The sequence below is a fragment of the Delphinapterus leucas genome, chromosome 3 (genome assembly GCF_059928025.1).
Source record: "Delphinapterus leucas isolate spDelLeu-1000000601 "Yukka" chromosome 3, BTC_Dleu_Yukka2, whole genome shotgun sequence".
Taxonomy (NCBI): Eukaryota; Metazoa; Chordata; class Mammalia; order Artiodactyla; family Monodontidae; genus Delphinapterus; species Delphinapterus leucas.
The window spans coordinates 107534237-107556758 of NC_143131.1; the positions used below are offsets into that span (position 1 = coordinate 107534237).

Below are 22522 nucleotides of genomic sequence, written 5' to 3' on the forward strand. Positions count from 1 at the left end.
GTATGTCTCCCATTTCTTTCTGTCTTTTATATTACAGATAACGTTACATTTAAAATTTTTTTTGAGCTTTAAATTATTGAGAAACCAGATTACAAAAGAAATTATGTTCATGGAATGGGCATAAGCTTAATTTGCCCAGTTAGCCTGAAACAGCTTTTCAAAAATCAAAATCTAGCGATCATAATTTTCTTTAGTAGTTTTTATGATTCTCTTTCAGAATGCTTCAAAATATTAGAAATTAGGCAAGATAATTTGGATGAGTTTAGGTATTATAGAGATATTATTTATCTGTAACCATTTTAAAAGTATATTTAAATTGTAAACAACTATAACCTTATGATTGATGTCATATATACAACTACATTATAAACATTTGAATATACAAAAGTTAGGGAACTATGGGAATTTAGCAAAATATACTTTAATATTTACCTCCTCCCTAATACCTTATTTTTCTGCTTGATCCTTCAGAACCCAAAGGCCCTGCTGTGCCTTTAAATGTAGCTGACCAAAAGCTTCTTGAAGCCAGTACACAGTTTCAGAAAAAACAGGGAAAGAACACTATTGATGTCTGGTGGCTTTTTGATGATGGAGGTAAGGCTGCTAACATATGTTTTTAAGAAGTTTAAATTTTCTGAAGTTTTGGGGGTAGTACTAGGAAATGGTATATACTCTTCATTGACCCCATTCCCGTTAAGCCAGGTCCCCCAAAGCAACAGGATTAGTTCCAGAATCAGACATCACACTTTGTTGTCCTGTCCCTTCAGTATCCTTCAAATTGAAAGTTGCTCAGTCCTTCCTTGAGCTTCATGACTTTAACATTATTTTTAGATATTACAGACCATTTTGTAGAATGTCACTTGATTTGGAGTGCTGTTTAATGATTCATCATAATTAGTTTCTGTGGGTAGAAGTATCACAGAAGTGATGCTGTGCCCTTCTGTCTGCGTCGTATCAGGTGGCATAGTGTTGATCTGTCTCATCACTGGTGAAGGTAGCTTTGACCATTGAGTAAGGTGGTTTTCCCAAGGTTTATATACCGAAAACTTATCGTTACCCCTTTTATGATATTTGGGGCATGGGGAGTTACTTTGAGACTATGCACATATACCATCGTTACTGCTATTTTTGGCACCATCTTTAGCATCCATTGATATTTCTGCCTGAATTTATTCTTGCTGTTACTATTGTTGTGGTGTGTTTGTGGTGTCCAAATGGTGATTTTTCCAATCCTGTCATTTCTTCATTTATTAGTTGGTGTTTAACTATAAAGAGGAGCTTTCTCTTTACTTCTATGTGGACTTATGGATTCCTGTTTTATTCAGTGGATTATGATTTTTTCATTCTCATAGTTTGTTTTGATGTTGTCCCAGATTTGGCCAGCAGTATTCTCTTTAGGATAACTTCTGTGTCCATTTGTCATGTCCAAATCATTCTTTATTTTCTGATAAAATAAGACATTCCAGGCTCAGTTTTGTACTTTACCTACACCAACACTTGAATCACCCTTTATCCAAAGAGGCTTGATTCCTTTTAGTGGAGAATGGTATTTAGAAACAAAGGTCAGGGCATTACAAATGCCCGTTTCTACTAGGGTGTGACTGCTCCCAGGCCCTCTTAGTGGACAGATGTAGGAAACACACCCCCCCACCCCCCCACACACACACTTATTTGTATATACAGGTATAGATTGAAACCACTTCCATTGCAACACTGCAGGGTTCGCTCCAGCTTCTCCCTTTTTATGTTTCTCATTCCATTGAGAAACATGGCTCCCGTTAGCTTCAGTGAATACTCTCTTTTCCTCAGTCCTGATATAACCAGTCTCCCTACCCTGCCAGGCCACTATCTCATTTCTTTGACTTCCTTGCATGGGCCCTGACTCCACTGGGCCTCTCTCCTTATTCAGGCCTGCCAAGTGGCTTTTTGACTGAATTATTAAGGAAGGACTGAAAGAACAATTTTTGTTTCATACTGAGTTATAATAAAGGTGTTTTTAGCAACTAACTTGAATTAAAAGTTCTTAATTGAGAAATTAGTGTTTTAATAAGTGATTTGTTATATTTTTATGATTCAGGTTTGACCTTATTGATACCTTATCTTCTGACTACCAAGAAAAAGTGGAAAGATTGTAAGATCAGAGTATTCATTGGTGGAAAAATAAACAGAATAGACCATGACCGGAGAGCGTAAGTCTGTTTTAAATTGATGGGCATTTATCTAGTAGTACTTCATTATTTCAATATAGATTTGATAGGGATAACAATTAGACAACACAGAAAATGTCAGTCATGTTGCTCTGTTCTGTAGTGAAGCTGAAAAGTCTAGTTAAACAAGTAAAACCTCATTCTCTTTTAGTCTTAACGTTTAAGTTTAGATTCTTGGTTTTACTTATATGTAATATTTTTTAACATATTGACATTTTAGAAAATCTTTATTAAATACTTGCAGCATCAAAGTGTTAAGCAGCCTTTTTTAAAAAGAAAAATCAGGGTAAAAAATACACAAAAGTGATATTTGTATATGCGTTATATTTTGTAGACTTCTAGACAACAGAAATACAGGATGGCATTGTCCATTTTCTTATTTCTGTCTGTCCTGTCACAATTCTAGTTCTGGTTTCATTGCTTCTCTAAGTACACTGTGTCTCATCTCTGATCATTTCATAATATATCATGCATATTGCTCCCAATTTCACGTTTAGAAAGCGAAGCTTTGATCATGTAATGCCTCTGCCCCAAATATTTTTAACTTCTTCTCTGTTACACACCACAGAGAGTCTAGGCGACAGGGCCCTTTACAATCTGTCCTCCTGTTTCCTTTCTGTCTATATCTCCTATTCCCCCAAATACGCCTTGTACTTCAGTTTACATTTCTGCATCTGCTCTAAACAAACATATGATTTCAGACTTTCACTTCTTTGCCTGCTCTCATCTGTCTACTACAAATAGTTCTTCACTTGCCTCCTCCCTTCTCTGTTAAAATAACTCCATTCTTTAAAACCCCAGTACTTATTGTCACCTTCCTCATAACGCCTTCCCTGTTTCTTTCTAGTTGTTACATTCCCTTCCTGAAACATGATATACTTGATACCAATCATTACATTCTGAGGCTTGAATTATTTTCTTATCTTAGATTTGAGTTTAACACATATTAGGCACTTAGTAGATTTACACTGGAGTTGAGCTAAGTGTTTATATATTTCAAATCATGAATTATGCAAGAAATACTAGTAATTTAAAAGTTAAACCTATAGCTTGTTTGTTTTCTGTTATCTTAATTTAGGAAACTCATTTTATTAAAAATAAAATCCTGTTTTGTTAATTGCTTTTCCTGTGTTTCAACTTTTTTGTTGTTACCACCAAAGTTTAATTGCCAACTCTGCCTCCAAAAAGGTATTTATTTACTGAAAAATTAGAGGTTTATTGGAGCTCCTTTTCATGTTTGTCCCAGTTTAAAAAAAAAAAAAAAAAGCTGTGAACTTAATCTGCCATCAGTTATAGCTTCAGTTTTGCCCGAAAAGTCAGAGTTGGACCTTGAAATATGCATTATTTGTGGATAGAAGAATAATCCAAAAATAATTTTAAAATAACTGTTTACTAGTTTTTACTGAAATACATATACTTACCAATATAATTTGACTAAAATTAACTTTAAAAAAACTAGTTGCCATTCAGATTTCATTATTAATGTCTTGCTCTGTCCATTCATTATTGGATACTAAGGAGAGATTCAGAGAAAGTAAAAGAATACAACACAAGTTTCTACTCAGAATTTAGATGTCTACTTTGTGAATGAACAGTAACTCATTTAGATGTCTACTTTGTAAGTTAATTCAGATGGACTCTGTTTAGTACCTATCGATTCAGCCCTAAATAGAATAAGAATACTTCTATATACGTCCTTCATGTGTCTCAATGCTTTGTTCTAGGATGGCTACTTTGCTTAGCAAGTTCCGGATAGACTTCTCTGATATCATGGTCTTAGGAGATATTAATACTAAACCAAAGAAAGAAAAGTAAGTTATTGGATTAATTACTTTGTATAAATTTCTGATTCTTTTATGGATGACCTACTCAGACATGCTAACAGATCATTTAACTTAAACTAATTACCTGGGGACTTTGCCTGCTGTTAGTTACATGTGAAGTCAACTTATTTTTAATCTAGCAGATAGTTGGCATGCCTATTGCAGATACTGAAGTAAGTCTAAAGGGTTTTTAATATTTAGAGAAGAATTCAATTACTGATTTACAAGTAGTTTTTGAAAATCATTAGTGCCACAGAAATTCCACATGGTTCTTTAAATTTCCATTGTTCATTATGACCACTCAGTCCTTACTCCACATGTGTAATACTTTCCACTATTTTGTTTTTTTACTGAAATAGGGAAAAAAATAAATCTAAGAATTTGCCTATAGTAATTGCATTCAGAATTCTCAAGAGTCAAAGAAAAGTAGACTTGTGGACTATTCTACCTGGAAATGGTATATGGAAGTTGTTATAATTACATATATTTATATTACTGTACATAATTTTAATTACTTTCAGATATATGTTGAATATATGATGAAGCTGGTATAAAGAATTCATTTTAAGTAGACAACAGTAAGGTATACCTTGTAAGGTTGTAGTCAGGGAGACATTTTTTTCTCTTATAGAAGAATATATACTAGGAGATTTGTATGAGACTGGTTCTGAAAAATATGTTTTTCACATTCATAGAGGTTTAGAATGCTGTTCATGTTCTTCCACTATCTTTTGTCCTTTTTAGTATCTTTGGACCTACAGCTTAATTCTGGATCTTAAATGTTTAATATCTGCCCTTTCCTCCCTTCAAAATGTTCTAGTACCTTTTCTTACACTACTTTTCTTCAGTGGTACTTGAACTGGGAAAGCAATTGAGTGTTTTGAGTAAAGGAGTAACACAATTAGACTTATTGTTTAACAGGATCATTTTGGCTTATGTGATGAAATTTATTTAGGTTGGCGGGCTGGGGTATAGGAGCAGGGGCAGATACAAGGAAACCTGCACTAGCAGTTAAAATTGCAGTTCTTTTATTATGAATATGATTCTAAATTTCTAATCAGTTAGAGAAACTAGTGATTGCTATTTTCAAAATAAATTGCCAGAGCGATTGTTATAGTCAGAGTATGGAAGGGAGCACGATGGTTGGAAAACACTAACTTCTATAGTTATAATTACACTAATTTTTCAAGTTATAATTTAGTGTTTAAGATCTTACTGTTAAGTAATTCAGCATAAGGTTAATTATCTGTATTCTGTTTTTCTAAGTATTGTAGCTTTTGATGAAATGATTGAGCCATACAGACTTCATGAAGATGATAAAGAACAAGATATTGCAGACAAAATGAAAGAAGATGAACCATGGCGAATAACAGATAACGAGCTTGAACTTTATAAGACCAAGGTATTCTTTCTCTCCTGCTTCCTTTTCATTAATCTTCCATGTGATTTTTTAAAAAAAATAACTTAAGACATATGTATCAAGAACTACAGTGGGACATTAAAAGGATCATACACCATAATCAAGTGGGGTTTCTCCCAGGAATGCAAGGATTCTTCAGTGTTTGCAAATCAATCAGTGTGATACACCATATTAACAAATTGAAGGAGAAAAACCATAGGAGAAAAACCATATGATCATCTCAATAGATGCAGAAAAAGTTTTCGACAAAATTCAACACCCATTTATGATAAAAACCCTCCAGAAAGTAGGCATAGAAGGAACTTTCCTCAACATAATAAAGGCCATATATGACAAACCCACAGCCAACATCGTCCTCAATAGTGAAAAACTGAAACCATTTCCTCTAAGATCAGGAACAAGACAAGGTTGCCCACTCTCACCACTATTATTCAACATAGTTTTCCAAGTTTTAGCCACAGCAATCAGAGAAGAAAAAGAAATAAAAGGAATCCAAATTGGAAAAGAAGAAGTAAAGCTGTCACTGCAGATGACATGATACTATACATAGAGAATCCTACAGATGCTACCAGAAAACTACTAGAGCTAATCAATGAATTTGGTAAAGTAACAGGATACAAAATTCACAGAAATCTCTAGCATTCCTATACACTAATGATGAAAAATCTGAAAGTGAAATTAAGGAAACACTCCCATTTACCATTGCAACAAAAACAATAAAATATCTAGGAATAAACCTACCTAAGGAGACGAAAGACCTGTATGCAGAAAATTATGACACTGATGAAAGAAATTAAAGAGGATACAAACAGATGGAGAGATATACCATGTTCTTGGATTGGAAGAATCAACATTGTGAAAATGACTCTACTACCCAAAGCAATCTACAGATTCAATGCAATCCCTATCAAACTACCACTGGCCTTTTTCACAGAACTAGAACAAAAAATTTCACAATTTGTATGGAAACACAAAAGACCCCGAATAGCCAAAGCAATCTTGAGAAAGAAAAACGGAGCTGGAGGAATCAGGCTCCCTGACTTCAGACTATACTACAAAGCTACAGTAATCAAGGCAGTATGGTACTGGCACAAAAACAGAAATATAGATCAGTGGAACAGGATAGAAAGCCCAGAGATAAACCCATGCACATATGGTCACCTTATCATTGATAAAGGAGGCAAGAATATATAGTGGAGAAAAGACAGCCTCTTCAATAAGTGGTGCTGGGAAAACTGGACAGGTACATGTAAAAGTATGAAATGCGAACACTCCCTAACACCATACACAAAAATAAACTCAACATGGATTAAAGACCTAAATGTAAGGCCAGACACTATCAAACTCTTAGAGGAAAACACAGGCAGAACACTCTATGACATAAATCACAGCAAGATCCTTTTGAACCCACCTCCTAGAGAAATGGAAATAAAAATAAAAATAAAAAAACAAATGGGACCTAATGAAACTTAAAAGCTTTTGCACAGCAAAGGAAACCATAAACAAGATGAAAAGACCACCCTCAGAATGGGAGAAAATATTTGCAGATGAAGCAACTGACAAAGGATTAATCTCCAAAATTTACAAGCAGCTCATGCAGCTCAATATCAAAAAAACAAACCCAATCCAAAAATGGGCAGAAGACCTAAATAGACATTTCTCCAAAGAAGATATACAGATTGCCAACAAACACACGAAAGGATGCTCAACATCATTAATCATTAGAGAAATGCAAATCAAAACTACAATGGGATATCATCTCACACCGGTCAGAATGGCCATCATCAAAAAATCTACAAACAATAAATGCTGGAGAGGGTGTGGAGAAAAGGGAACCCTCCTGCACTGTTAGTGGGAATGTAAATTGATACAGCCACTATGGAGAACAGTATGGAGGTTCCTTAATAAACTGAACATAGAACTACCATATGACCCAGCAATCCCACTACTGGGCATATACCCTGAGAAAACCGTAATTCAAAGTCATGTACCAAAATGTTCATTGCAGCTCTATTTACAATAGCCAGGACATGGAAGCAACCTAAGTGTCCATCAACAGATGAATGGATAAAGAAGATGTGGCACATATATATGATGGAATATTACTCAGCCCTAAAAAGAAACAAAATTGAGTTAGTTGTAGTGAGGTGGATGGACCTAGAGTCTGTCATACAGAGTGAAGTAAGTCAGAAAGAGAAAAACAAATACCGTATGCTAACACATATATATGGAATTTGAGAAAAAAAAAAAAGTTCATGAAGAGCCTAGGGGCAAGATGGGAATAAAGACACAGACCTACTAGAAAATGGACTTGAGGATATGGGGAGGGGGAAGGGTAAGCTGTGACAAAGTGAGAGAGTGGCATGGACATATGTACACTACCAAACGTAAAATAGATGGCTAGTGGGAAGCAGCCGCATAGCACAGGGAGATCAGCTCGGTGCTTTGTGACCACCTAGAGGGGTGGGATAGGGAGGGTGGGAGGGAGGGAGATGCAAGAGGGAAGACATATGGGAACATATGAATATGTATAACTGATTCACTTTGTTATAAAGCAGAAACACACCATTTTAAAGCAATTATACTCCAATAAAGATGTTAAAAAAAAAAAAAGAACTGCAGTTGGTTATGAGAGGAACCAGTGGTGTAAACTAAATCTACTTTAAGTTGTAATTATATTTGGATAGTGCAAAGCATTAATTTTTTTTTAAATTCTAGAAAAGATATTTTTATTATACCAAAATTGATTTTGGTTTCTTTTTGTCTACTTAATAGCTTTATGAACCAGGGTAAATTCCAGTTTTCAAAAGGTCTAGTAATGACTTTGTTCTGTTTTATTTCAGACATACCGGCAGCTCAGGTTAAATGAATTATTAAAGGAACATTCAAACACAGCTAATATCATTGTCATGTAAGTAATACCTATACAAAGATTTCCTTGGGTATTCATTTTATGATAATTCAATTAGGATTCATTTCTATTACCAAGTATATATCTATATAACATCCATAATGACTTTGTGGTTATGAGGAAAAATACTTATTAAATACACTTTGCTTTAAGCATATGAAGAAATCATTTAAGATAGGAGGAAAGAAAAACAAAAATATTAACCTTAAGCTTGCATGAATCTAAGTACTTCTTTATCATAATAGTTTATTCTGCGATTTTTCCTTTATCCTTTTCCCACTTTTAAAAAATCCCTTAGCTTTGGAAACACCACTGCATAGCCATCAACATTTGTGGGGTATGAGGGCTGCAAGTTAAAACGTCGATCCCAGGCAGCTGCTTCATAGAAATAACTCCATCAAGTTACGTGGAGGATTAAATTTAAAAAGTAGTTCCTATCTCAATTCCCACCAAGTTCCCACACACAAAATTTACATCTAAACGCATTGTCTTCACATTGAATATCGATGCTTATGCTTACTCTGGCTTTTCCTCCACAAAACGAGGTTAGCTAGATCTTTCTTGAACCCAAATTTTCTCAGTCCTGGAGCCTGGGCCCTTATATAGGTAGAGAAGGCTCAGATCTCTGAAACATGCCAAATGATGAAATAAAGTAATACCAAAGGATTGTTAGTTTGATTAACAACAAATATTTAATACACCAGAAAATTTCAGATTTTGCTGATGGTAATTAAGTATCTGTAATGGAAGTCACTAAAACATAGGAATCTGGAGAGAGACACTCTGTGGAGCAACTGGACATACTATCACTATCTGCAAACGGAAATGAGAGTCCAGAGAGAGATAAAGGAAATTGAACATTAATATGTAGAATTATGTTTGAATTTCATTTGTCCATGTATAGATACCACTATCAAAATTCAGATAGAAGAATTTCTATCTAAAAGAATTCTAAGGGGAAATTTGAGGTTTAATATTAGATACCGAATGTGTTAGGGTTTATAGAAATATTTATTTGCTATTCTTATTTTTGAGAAATATTTTGTTCAAACTTGAAAAAAATGGGAATAATTATATGTGAGTAGTTACTACACAATATGCAGAATTTCCCTTCACTCAAAAATATTCTGTAACTATAGTAGTTTTTAGTTACTATTACTGTGACTTAGTTTGTAATTCTTACTACATTTTATTCTTCACAACTTAAATGCATTGTCTAATTTCCTTTCTTTTTTTGATACCAGGAGTCTCCCAGTTGCACGAAAAGGTGCTGTGTCTAGTGCTCTCTACATGGCATGGTTAGAAGCTCTATCCAAGGACCTACCACCAATTCTCCTAGTCCGTGGGAATCATCAGAGTGTCCTTACCTTCTATTCTTAAATGTTCTGTCTGCACAGTGGACAGCCCTCCAGACGGTACTTCAGTGCCTAGTGAAGTAACTGCTATCACTGAAATCTTCAATGACACATTAACATCACAATGGCAAACTGACCTATTTTCACTGTTTCATTAATTTGAAAGCACACAGAGAAGTTGCTCCATTGCTATGTGTATGGAGACTTCAGTTTTAGTCAATTCCTTATCTCTATCTTAGTGAATGATGATTCCTTGTTGTTGGACTGAAGCTTGTGAGAGTAAATTTTTCCTTTGCTACTTGAATAGCAATAAAAGTATGTTGTTTTTTGATTGATGAAAGGAGTACAAAAAGCCTTTAGCCTTGAGGTGCCTTCTGAAATTAACCAAATTTCATCACTATATCCTCTTTTATAAATTTGTAGAATGTCAAACTTTGCCTTCAGCTATTTTTATTTCTAGTCTCTTTCACCTTAAAATAAAATGGACACTGCTTTTCTTTTTCCACTGACCAATTAGTGTTGAGTACTGTATGTTTTCTATTACTTTTGTAAAGGTGTCTGTCAGATATTAAAGGTGAGAATTAGGGCGAGTTAATGAAAATGCAAGAAAAAAAATGGGAACCAAAAAGTGACCCCAAGTTTAGGTTTTCATGAATATGTATCAATGTAGATCTAGGGGAAAAAAGGCCAAATAGACTTCTTTTTTTTAAACCTGTAATTGGCTGTTATTTATATCTTATTTGATTACTATTTCTTGAAACCTTAGGGAAGGTTGAAGATTTATCCAGTACTTCTATATACCATGCTGAAAAATCACATATTGTCATTCTTTAGACAAAAATCTTTAAGATCGTTTGTATTTATTAAAAGAAAGATCTGTCCTAATTTAGGGTTTTCCTCAAATCTGAGGAACTTTTACGAAATGCTAGAAGACTTTTCTGGAGGAAAATTAGACAAAGCATTGTTGTTTAATAGAATATTTCAATAAACACATGGAATATCACTATATCATCCTTTTTATAAATAATTAAAATATTTAGTGTTTCATTGAATGGTTAAATGGACCACTGGTTTCTTAGCGAAATGTTTTTAGGCTCAATTCATTCAATTGTCAAGCTCATAGTCTTAATTAATATACTCAGGTTTGAACAGATTATTCTGAACATTTAAATTTAATCCATTCTTAATACTTTAAAACTTTTGTGTTAAGAAAAACTGCCAGTTTGTGCTTTTGAAATGTCTGTTTTGACGTCATAGTCTACTAGTACCGTTTTGACAGTGCATTATGTACTGTTACTAAAAGCTTTATATGCAATTATTAATGTGAAGTTTTTCATTTTTTATTCAAGGAAGGATTTCCTAGAAACATTTCAAGGGATAATATGTCTACATATCTGTATGTGTGTGTGTATATGTATATGCATACACAGATGCATATGTGTATTTATAATGACATGTTGCTGGTTTTTTGCATTTTAAAGTGATCAAGATTCATCAGATTAAATTTTTTTGTTTCAGTAAACATGAGTTCACAGATTGAAAGACAGGTTTCATGGAGAAGAAAGGTGATCATTTGAAGGGCATATAACTTCACAGTTATCATTCAGTTAGAAAATGGAGAACATTTCATCTAAAGTACTGTTCAGTGTGTTCATTGGTATAAGTTTCACTGGTGCAGAGTTTATGTGGGTTTTCATGAATCTTGATAGAAATCTATAAAATTACTACTGTTGTTCAGTAGTGCAATATTTTTGCTGCATGAGTATGAACTAAGTTAACACCATAAAGGAGATCTGATAATAATTTTAAATTCAGAATGTTAAGAGAATGAGGTAATTGTTTTTCTAACAGTTTTCTCCAATGTTATAACTCATAGCATTGTACCATTTATTGGAGGTTTTGTAGTGTTTGGAGAGAAAGACAGTAGAAATGTCATATTATTCAGTAAACAATATGTTTGAGCTTTTAAAATGGTTAATAGGGCATAACTGAGTGCTGCTATCTTGAAATGTGCACAGGTACACATACTTTTTTTTTTTTTTTAAGTTTTTCCCATTCAGGAAAACATCATTGTGATCTATACTGCAGGAACCAAATGTCGTGCATCATACATATGTGTATAAAGTACATAAAATATATCTAAATATGCATAATGGGGGAGGGTAATATTGTCTGTGAAATAATGTTAAGAAGCTTTTCACTTTAAAAAATAATGCATTACTTTCACTTAACACTAGATACCAGGTCAAAATTTTCAAGGTTGTTGTAGTGCTCTAATAAATTTCAGCAATTAATTCTTAGAGATGCTAGCTAGTGTTGAAGCTATTCTACTCTATTTTATTTATGCTGAATTTCATTATTTTAATGCCAAAATTTTTTAAGTTCTAATCATTGGTGATAACTTGGAAATAAATAATTATGTAATGGCATATGACACGTCATTATTTCTATAGGTAAAGATTCAGTGGATTTAGAGAATGGTGGTGTTAAGGTGATTATTAACAGTTAATTAAATCAAATATTTATTTGTTACATTATTTCATTTGTATTTTAGGTTTCCTTTTACATTCTTTTTTTATGCTTTCTGACATTACATATTTTTAAAGACTATGGAAAAATAATTTAAAGATTTGAGCTCTGGTGGATGTTTATCTACTAAGTTTGAAAATGTAATATTTTGATAATACTGTACTATAACTGTCACAGAAATGCTTTTCTAATGTTTTACTGTTGAGTATTGCAGTTGCTGCTTTGTACAGAGGTTACTGCAATAAAGGAAGTGGATTCATTAAAACAATTTAATGTCTACTCTTATATTTTATGTTTTATAAATCTATGTCAACTTTGTGATTTAACCACATTTATACAATTTACTTCATGGATGTCAGAGTTTTTTAAATGGCTTTTACTTTAATATTCACGCCTTGGAAAAGTTGTTTAAAATTTTTCACTATCCTTAAGCCTTTGGAATAATCACTAGTTATATTGACAGTGAGACTGAGCCATATCAGATGCAGCTCATTTTGATATTTTGTAAATGATTTAACTTTTCTAATTCTGCTTTGTCTTTTGGTTAAATCACATGGTTATGAATGAGGAAACTAGAAGATTAAAATGGATTCATAGCCCCTGAATATAATCTGATCCTTTTCTTTCTAAGATTTTTGGCAAAGCTAATTTACAGTTTTACAAAGCATTTTCACTTTATCATTTGAACATTACAGTAGGTGTGTTACATGTTCAGGATAGCTATTTCTCTCTCTTCTACTATTTAGCTTGGAGCATTGTAGCAAATTCCCAAGGTCACGTCAACAAAGGATGTTGGCCTAGAGCACAGATCTTTCATCTTCAGGGATGTCGCCATTATACATTCACTGCTGCCTGATCCATAACTTAATGGCTGGAATAGATTGGTCATCTCCAAACTACTCATACTTATCTGCCCAGCAAGTGTGTGCTCAGGTAATGCAAGTTACAGTTACAAGTATAGATTGGCCACAGGCTACCTAATAGATCTGAAACAAATGTAAGTGTCCATTGTATGATCTTTGCTTTTTGCTTATTCTCCAATAAGCTGCTGTTCGGGCCAGTTTGCTCACTTCTTTATGTGTATGGGGTGTTTATGAGAATTCAAAGGCAGCTATGAATGTGGCATTTACCATCAGAGCATCCAGTGGTTTTTCAAAACAGGAATGTAATTACATATTTGAGCCAGCAGGGTTTTTTTGTTCTTTCACTGGGAATAAAAGATAAATGCTTTGATACACTTCTGTCTTTGTTTATGTATCAACAGGATGTCTGTAGGATCAGAGGAAATAGATGGTAGTTTAACTATCTGAGTAAAGACAGCAGAAGTCCTAGGATGCACTCATCAGAAAGTACTTTTTAGCTAGTTCAGACAGTAGATACATAAAAGGTATTGGGGGGTTACTCAGAAATAGATTTTTTTGTAGACTATTAAAATACCTGAAGAACTCAGTCTTCTTATAGAGTCTGGAGGCAATGGTTATAGACCTGTTTTACGTGTGGCACAGGAGTTTCAGGTAGGCTATTAAATGGTAGCATTAAGAACTTCAGCCCATTTTTTCCCCTTGAAGCTACAACTGAATTTTGTGTTACACAAGGTTTAAGAGTTTGAAACTACTGTTTTAGAGGAAAATGTGAAGACTTCTGAATATGTCTCCTCCTGCAGCCTTACTTGTGGCTGCTGTCCTCACAGATCAGGAACTCATTCCCAAAAATGATGGTGTCTTGTTAACACATATCCTTTGTTCCACTTTTCTGGGATATGAATGCCAATTAGCAAGATACTCTGCCCACAGCTACAAATGAAATTTACTTGTTTAATCCACAGAATAGGATCAGTGATCCATGGATACTGAATGCAAAAACAGACCTCCCAGACTCCGTACTTGTCGAAATTTCATTAGAATACTGCTAATTAAGCTTTGGGGGTAGAGAATTGTGGAGATTTTATTCTGGAAGTGTTAACTTAGTCTGAAAAAGGGAAGTAGTTTACAGGATAATTTCATATCCAGCTCATATCTCTAATAACAGAGCAAAAACTTTTAAAAGTAAGGAGGCAGTGTGTTTTTGATTTACATATAGTACACAGAAGACATATAACAACTACTACTGTAAGATATGATTGCATTTGCTCTTTTAAAATTAAGTCCCAAGTAACCCATTTTTAAAAGGAGGTCATCACAGTTTGAAAAGGAGTGAGCTTTAAGAGTTTATCTGTATGAACAATATAACACAGGTTATTTTTATTTCAAGCACACAACATTTTTGCTTAAGCCATGAAAACTCCTTTGAGGTTCCTAGAAGTGTTAACTAGTCAAGACATTTAAAAGATGACAAGAACTATTTGGGAATTGGGGTGGGGGTAGTAGGATGGAAAGTTACACTCCAAGAGAAGTTCATGGATTGTGAAAGACTGCTTTTATGGCTAAAAGTCTTGCATTCATTCTTCCTTCTGGGAAACAGTGAATTGTGAAGAATGGAAGTTAGTTTTTTTGTTGTTTCTTTTTTTTTGTTTTTTTTCCTGAATTTTAAAATCTGTTGATTTTAATCAGCATCTCCTCTTAGCTACGTGGTACTAATCTCAGAGGTATGACCTAACTCTTTCAGGTAGTCTTTCTCTATGGCTGTTCCATCAGTAAAGATAATCCTTTGTTTACTATCCATGCACCTGTGAGCTTAGCATTCTTGACGTAAATTTCACAGTTGGTGTTTTTCAGAAAATTGAAGATAGGGAAGCACAGATGTATTATGTATTGAAACACTCACTAGAAGAGTGGTTCTCAAACTTTAGTGCATCAGAATCACCTGGAGAGTTTGTTAAAATCTAATTGCTCCTGCCAAACAATCTCTGTTTTGAGTGAAAGTCCTCCCCTTCACAAATGCAGCTTCCCAGTATAACCCTCTCTTTACGGTGGCCTTTGTCCTTTACTCATGCCTTATCTATTGAGTTTCTTCCACAGGGTACACTTATTTCCATGTCCTCAGCTGTGAATTCAGATAATGACCTCCCTTCCACATTCCTCAGTGTTTTCCTTTTATGTTAGATCTTCTTCAGTGGTAGGAATAGAACCTAAAGCACACTAACAGAAAAAGAAGTCCAGGAAGACAGCTCAGTTCAGGGACTCAAGTTTGTGTAAAAGCAGAGACTCTAAGGTTCTGTCTCTACCTTTCCTTCTCTCTCCTTTGCCTCTCTTGGCTTGACTTGATTCTTCAGGTAAGGCTGTCACTGCACGGTGTGCTCTATGGCTTCTGAAAAAAACAACTCAATCCCAGTGGTTCAACAACAACTGTAGTAAAAAGGTGGTATGTTGATGGCTACAATAACCTCATTAGTTTTCAGAAGCCATGCCCTCTTCTTTGGGTTTGCCCTGGAGTCTGGGGTTTATGTAGCCCAGGAAATTAGGGAAGGGCCTCAGCTCTTTGGTCTACACCAGTGGCTGGTTCCTTCTCCAAGTGCTGGCTTGCCCAGGTTCCAGAGGGTGATTCAAAGGTGAACAGCTCGCAGGCCAAACCCAAGCCACTGACAGCTTTACTAGGTTTCCAAGCTCTGCAGCCAAATGCTTCAAATCCACTCCCTTCCCTGTCTTCCAACCCAGCCATCCCTGACTCAAAGTTTCTGTTCACAGGGTTATTTGGCAGTGGATTCCTGATTCCCTAGTCTGCAGCAACTCCATTTGCACACCCATCTTGTCCTTTCTCCTTAGGGAAGCATCTCTCCAGAACTCCCTCCCACCCCAGTCCCTGCCCACACTGGGGGGTCAGCCTCCCCCAACCCCAGAACAAGAACCAGCCTTTCCCTTCCCCTTTCCCTGACAATGGTCCTCATGGGAAAATTCAGAAAAGCTCAGTTAGTAGGCTCCAGATCACAGAAGATTCTGCTTTTCCTACAGTATCTAGAAATGCAATAGCCATTTAGAAATGCATTTAGAATGGTAATAGCAGAGTCTTCCCTCACCAAAATAGGCACAGTACTGTACTTTTTCTAAAGAAATTGAAAGCAGTTTGGTTGATTTTTCCTACTATGTTGCACTAAATTCTCAGCAGCTCACCCTGTTACCCTTGAACCATGCCCATGCAATGGTAAGCCCCAAAAAGATTTTAAAAGTGTAGTGCAGGATTAACTTCTCTGGAGAAGACATACATTACCGCCAGCCTACAGTAGAGGGAGCCAGTGGGCACTGGTGGCATGGGTATCAGATGGAAGGTCATTAAAATAGTTGTAGAGAGAGATGTCAGGGGAGTGGAGGGTATTGAACCAAGTGAGTAGCAGGAAGAATTGAAAGAGTTTAGATTCAGAAAACACACTGGGAAAGAGTTTTTAAAGGCAATAGAATGTAGTGTGGTTAGGAGGAGAGACTAGGGGATGAGGTGAAGATGACATCGAGGTTTCTGGCTTGGGCCACAGGTGGATGGTGAAATTGAAACAGGAAGCCGAGCAAGTCCGGGGAAAGGTGTGCATGCGGGAGGAAGATAAAGGAGCTGTTTAGAACATGAGTTAAAGATAAGTTTCAGGGTCTGGAACCCAACACGACAATTAGCTATTGAACACTGAAATAATTTACCAACACAATTGGGACAAGAGCCTTCTTTAGAAGCAATACTTAAATTATGCTGATTTCGTTCCAGTTACTGTTTACTTAGGTTTTCTATTTCTTGCTGTGTCAGTTTTAATAATCTTTCATTAAATGTTTATTCCTATGTATTGAAATTTCTAGCAATTCGAGCATGATTTGATAATCTCAAACTTTATACACTTGATATATTCATTTTCTTTTTTACATTTTTTTTCTCCTTTCTCAATTGGATTTGTTTCTGATCCTTAGAAGAGACACTTTTGGATTTATCACTTCCATTAATTTTCTCAGGTGTCACGGCTAAAGAAACAAAAATAGAGAAGCAATGCTCTACATTTAATTCTCCCCTTCCTAAATCACATGGAATATGAGTTTTTTTCCTCTTAATCCCAGAAAAGTACACTCTAAGATACAAATCTATGAAAAAAAATCGTTAGTTTCCAAAAGGTATCACTATCTTGCAAATAGCAGGATGTAGATAAAGGAAAAGTCATGCTCCTATCTCCAACAGGCTTAAGTATTCCAAAATATCAAAGATACTCTTCTATTTCTAAAACCACGGCACAACATTAGCTCCTTGGCAGAAAGCTGCACATGAGCTCAGGTTGCACAGAGAGCTGACATGTTCTGTTGGATGAACTTGTTGTACTGGAATAGCTGATAAACAAGAGCTATCTCTTGAACTTAAAAAAATGATGAAGAAGAAAGTCACCAGTATAGTACAGTGAAAGGAATATTATTTTCTGCTCACTGCAGGAGACCATATTTTTTCAGGGAAGTTGAGTATAAACATACTGGAAGGTCCTCTTGTGAGAGGAAATAGAAATGTAGACGTGGCTTTCCAGAGAGACTGACCCGGGTTCCCGTCCTGACTCTGCTATTTACTGTGATCACAGCCCCTCTAAGCCTTGCTCCTCGACTCTACTATGAGGATAATACTATTCACTTCAGAGAGGGGTTGTGAAATTTAAATAAGTTAAAATATGTAAACAGGTGACATCTGGACAGTGTTCAGTTGATGTGAGCTCTTTCTCCCCCATCTCTTCTGAATTAGAAATAAGAAAATACTCAACCACTCAGGGCACCGTAAGTGACGCCATCTTCTTGCTCACCCCTCAGCATAATCCATCACCCAATCTTATTGATGTTTTCCTCCTAAGCAACTCAAATTTGTACCTCTCTCCAACCAGTAGATTAGCTATGACATCAGTTCCGATTTCCAACACTGCGAGACTGACCACGTCAGGCCTGCTCTAATCCTAACGTGATGGTAAGAAAGAGTTCGGGATTATAAAGTCAGGGCAGAGGAATGATTCCCGCACCTGGAGGAGATGGACCCTTCCTTGGGTACTGATGTGGGCCACGCTTTTGGGCTCCTCTCTCCCGAAGGCTCTCTCCCTCCATATCCCCTGAACGTGGTGGGAGCATTCCTGAGGAACTAGAGGGCCACCTCAGAGCTACATCCACTGACTTGTATCCTTTGCACTGTTTCTTTGCTAAATTCTTCAGCACACCCAAGCGAAGGCCACTTAAAACTAAGTCCAAATCTTTATTCTCTTCTAGTCCTCTAACTCAGACCCGGACTTTGTGGATTAGCCAAAATGATCATATAGTTCACATTATTACAACAGGTTTCTCATTTGTCTCTTTGCCTCTCAAATTAATTACGTCATTCTGAAAATGAACTTTTTTAGGTTCATTTTCAGCTCCCACTGTCCTGTGTCTTTAACTCTCTACTCCAGCCAGATTAACCATCTGCACAGAGCTTTTGCTTCCAAGCAGCTGAACATCTCAGTTTCACGGGCTCGTCTGTCCTTGACCTTGCTCTTCAAGAGGAAGCTCAGAATCAACTGCTCTGGGAAGTTTTCTCTGGTGCCACCAGGCTGCATTAGGGGTCCCTCCTCTGTGCTGTGCCCCTCTGTGCTCACGCACTTGCCCCTGCCATAGCCTCACCACCGACACTGGAGTTACTTGCTTTGTTCTGTGTTTTACACCATCCTGGGAGCACCCTAGGAGCAGTGACTTTAAGCAGGGCTTACAACATAGTGGGCACTTAATGTTGCTGAATGTCTGAATAAATGAAATGAATGATGAACAAAAGAACTGGTTTTTTTATCGTATGAACCCTATGGACCATGTAGTTTATTTTGTTTTCCATTTAACCTTGACTGATAGGTGAAGTAGTAATACTATTAGGAGTATATGGCACATACTCAAATTATTAGGGATACCCCTGGATTTTCACATCCTTTCTCTTTTCCACTCCACTCCAACTTCTTCACCGATACTGTAGTATCAGTACATTTTTGGAACTAAGTGGGAGTGGTGAAATATTTAAAAACTGAACGAATTTGTTTTATCATTGTGAAAAAGCATCTGCCATCAATGCCTTGTCTTGCCAAGTATCTGAGGACCAACTGCCTCCCAAACCCATGCTCTTATACATACTTTATGAATGAGAAAATGTTACGTAAATATTACTCATGACTCTTCCCAACTGGCAAAATCCTGCTCTTTCTTTATGACACATCTCAAAAGTCAACTTCTCTGACACCCGTTGCCAAACTCCTTCTGCAGCCCTCTCATCTTTTTTCTTGGGCCACTGGCATTGTTATATATTTGATTTCCCTATTAATTTAACTGACATACTCATTTTCGTATCTCCAGTGGCTTATCTCAGTTGTGAACAGCTAGGAGTTTTCAATATAGGATTTTGGAATTAATTAATTAGTGAAAAAATTAATTATATAGAGAGGAAGGCTGATGATAACAGGAGAATGGATGAATGAAATTACAGGAACAGGAGCCTTATTAGGACTGGAGCTTTCTGAAATGGGTGATTTGATTTAGTGCTCTAGTGGTAACAACTACACAGTAATGATATGCATAAGATGTATGCTTGAATTCTTGAGACCTAACCTGCAACAACTACTATTTCAATTCAAGAATTTATTTTGTTTCCTTCGTGCTAATCACTAGGCTATCATTATTTGCAGAAGGGGTCATTTAATAAGTGGTTATTGGTGGCTGTATCCCTAATACTTAGCACAGTGACTGGGACATAATAGGTCCTCAGTAAATATAAAGGAGTAGAATCGTGTAAGGGGAGGGAGTGGAGGAGAAGAACGCGAGATGACACCCAAGGACACGGGGGGCTGGGCAGCTGGGCGAGGGCGCCCTCCTTTAAGGCATTTTTAAAAGGTCGATTCCAGGCGATTTGACCCCCAAACTCGGCGCGAGAAGCAAGTTGGGGGAAAGCGTGTCAGGAGCAGCCCTGGGGCTCCAGCCCACCCTTGACAGAGGGCGATAGGGCTGGGGGTAAAATGCTCAAGTCGAAGAGGAAAAGGAGCCAGTGTTCAGTTAGGTGTCAAAGTACTTAAGAAATTACTCACCCGCTTGGCCAAGTCCAGGCACCGGCTGTTACCTCAACTGCCCTTTAAACGCTTTTCTTAGTGGCTTTCGTTCTTTGAGGATTACTGAACAATTCGGACCCACAGGTGCCCGCTGTTTTGAGAAAACTTTGTGTCAAAAAATACACAAATTGAAGCAAATCCTCATTTGTTGTTAAACCTCCAGTCTTTTGAGAGGTCCTTTTTCTGAGAAGACTGAAGGTTGACATACTCCTCCATTTAGAGGTCCTAAATGGAGCGGGGGATTTTCCTGCTTAACCCGGGTCACGCCCAACTCTGGTGCAGACCAACTGAAGAAACCTTGCTAATTCCGCCCGCCCGCCCTCCTCTCCTCGTTCCCTTCTCTCCTTGTCTGCGCCCTCTTCTTACACTTAGTACAAGTGTAATTATGACTTAGATCGTACCCTTCGGTCTTCTTTTTGACAGTTCTCAAATTTCACCATTTATTTAATTGGAGGGGGAGGGTCTTGAAAATAATTCAACTTTAATACCTTTTATAGTTTTAAAAACATCTTTCTTCCTTATTCTGACTTCAGTTTTATCAAATGCCAGTCAGAGCGGAGTGAAGACTGGCTAGGGGGAACCTCGTCGGCTCTCTGCGGTTTAGAGGAGAGGCAAGACAGATCTCGCCCGCACGTGGAGACCCGGCCCCACGAGGCAGCGTGGGCCTCGCCCTCACGTGGAAACCCCGCCCCACAAGGCAGCGCGCGCCTCGCCCTCACGTGGAAACCAAACCTCACTGAGCAGCGCTCGCCTCGCCCTCACGTGGAGACCGCACCTCACTGAGCAGCGCGCGCCTCGCCCTCACGTGGAGAACCCACCTCACTGAGCAGCGCGCGCCAAGCGCTCCCGGGGAGACCCCGCCCCACGGGGCAGCGTGCGCCTTACCCTGACGTGGAGGCCTCGCCCCACAAGGCAGCGCTCGCCTGTCCTCACGTGGAGACCGCACCTCACTGAGCAGCGCGCGCCCCGCCCTCACGTGGAGACCCCGCCCCACGGGGCAGCGTGCGCCTTACCCTCACGTGGAGGCCCCGCCCCACAAGCCAGAGCTCTCTTCGCCCTCGCGTGGAGACTGCGCCTCACTGAGCAGCGCGCGCCTAGCCCGCAGAGGAGCGCTTGGGGCCGCGGAATCCGTGTTTATCCTGACAGGGGCTCCCCCGTGTGGCTTCTGTGGACTGTGAAGTCTGTGACTTGAATGTTTATACTTCCATTCTCTTTTGAGGATGGAAGAAGTTCAGGGTCTTGCCCTCCGGAGCAGAGGAGATACTCTTGTTTTCTTTTTAGCACATTTTTGTCTCTCTCAGAGTAGAAAAAGTTTCCAGGTTTTCTCAGTAACATTCAGTAACATCCAGTTTCGAGTAACTGAACTCCTGCCTGGGAAAGCATTTGGGGTAGAATTACCGCAGGAAACCCCAAGGCTGCTGTTGTCACGCGGATGAGGGAAAGGGGAGGTTGAGACCTCGATTAACTGAATACCCACTAGGTGCCAGGCATTTTACGTCATTATTTAATCTTAGAATATCTTAAGTAGGAATTATCCCCATTTTTTAAATTGAAGTATAGTTGATTTACAATTTTAGTTTCAGGTGTACAGCATTGTGATTTGGTATTTTTACAGGTTATACACCATTAAAAGTTATTACAAGATAATGGCTATAATTCCCTGTGCTGTACAATATATCCTTGTTGTTTATACATTTAAAAAATATGGCGTTTTCCTGACATCCTTGCACAGGGGCCATGCTAATCTTCTCTGTATCCGTCCAATCTCAGTATATGTGCTGCCAAAGTGAACACTGCCATCCCCATTTTATAGACAAGGAAGAAGATTCTCAGAGGCACAAGGTCTCAAAATGATGTAGCGAGGGTCCAAACTGTGACCTAAGTCCAGAGCTTTGCACTAATGAGACCACTTACAAGAAGGCAGCATTTCCTGCTCAATTTCTTCTCCTTAGAGATGTCACATTCCAGAGAAATTTCCTTATGTTCCAACTCCAATATCCTTATATCTGTATGGCTCATCTGAGTTATATGTGAGTGTGTCACTTCTGCCTCTGCATTTGTAAAGTGTGTTGCGTTTGCAGATTTCATCTCAAGAATAGTTTTTTTGAGTTTTTTTATTTCAGTTTTACTGATGTATAATTGACAACTAAAATTGCAAGATATCTCAAATGTACACAGTGATGATAAACATTGTGAAGGGATTCTCCCCAACTAGTTAATTAATACATCCATTATTATTATTATTATTATGAGTTAATTCATAAAATAAAGTGAGGCCAAGGGAGATGAAGTG

The 22522-nt window shown here is 37.3% G+C and overlaps 1 protein-coding gene and 1 non-coding gene across 2 annotated transcripts in view; one reads left to right on the top strand and one right to left on the bottom strand.

The window, feature by feature from the left end:
- Positions 1-16134, top strand: part of SLC12A2 (solute carrier family 12 member 2) — a 112263-nt gene extending 96129 nt beyond the window's left edge. Inside the window, exons 22-27 of the mRNA XM_022588706.3 lie at positions 472-594; positions 2078-2189; positions 3932-4018; positions 5297-5432; positions 8294-8361; positions 9606-16134. Coding sequence (XP_022444414.1) covers positions 472-594; positions 2078-2189; positions 3932-4018; positions 5297-5432; positions 8294-8361; positions 9606-9741 — 662 coding nt within the window. The 3' untranslated portion in view covers positions 9742-16134. The remainder of the gene's footprint in view (positions 1-471; positions 595-2077; positions 2190-3931; positions 4019-5296; positions 5433-8293; positions 8362-9605) is intronic.
- Positions 16135-21916: 5782 nt separating this feature from the next.
- Positions 21917-22023, bottom strand: LOC115803339 (U6 spliceosomal RNA). Its single transcript, XR_004024019.1, has one exon. It is a non-coding gene; the product is annotated as a U6 spliceosomal RNA (small nuclear RNA).
- Between the last annotated feature and the right edge of the window lie 499 nt (positions 22024-22522).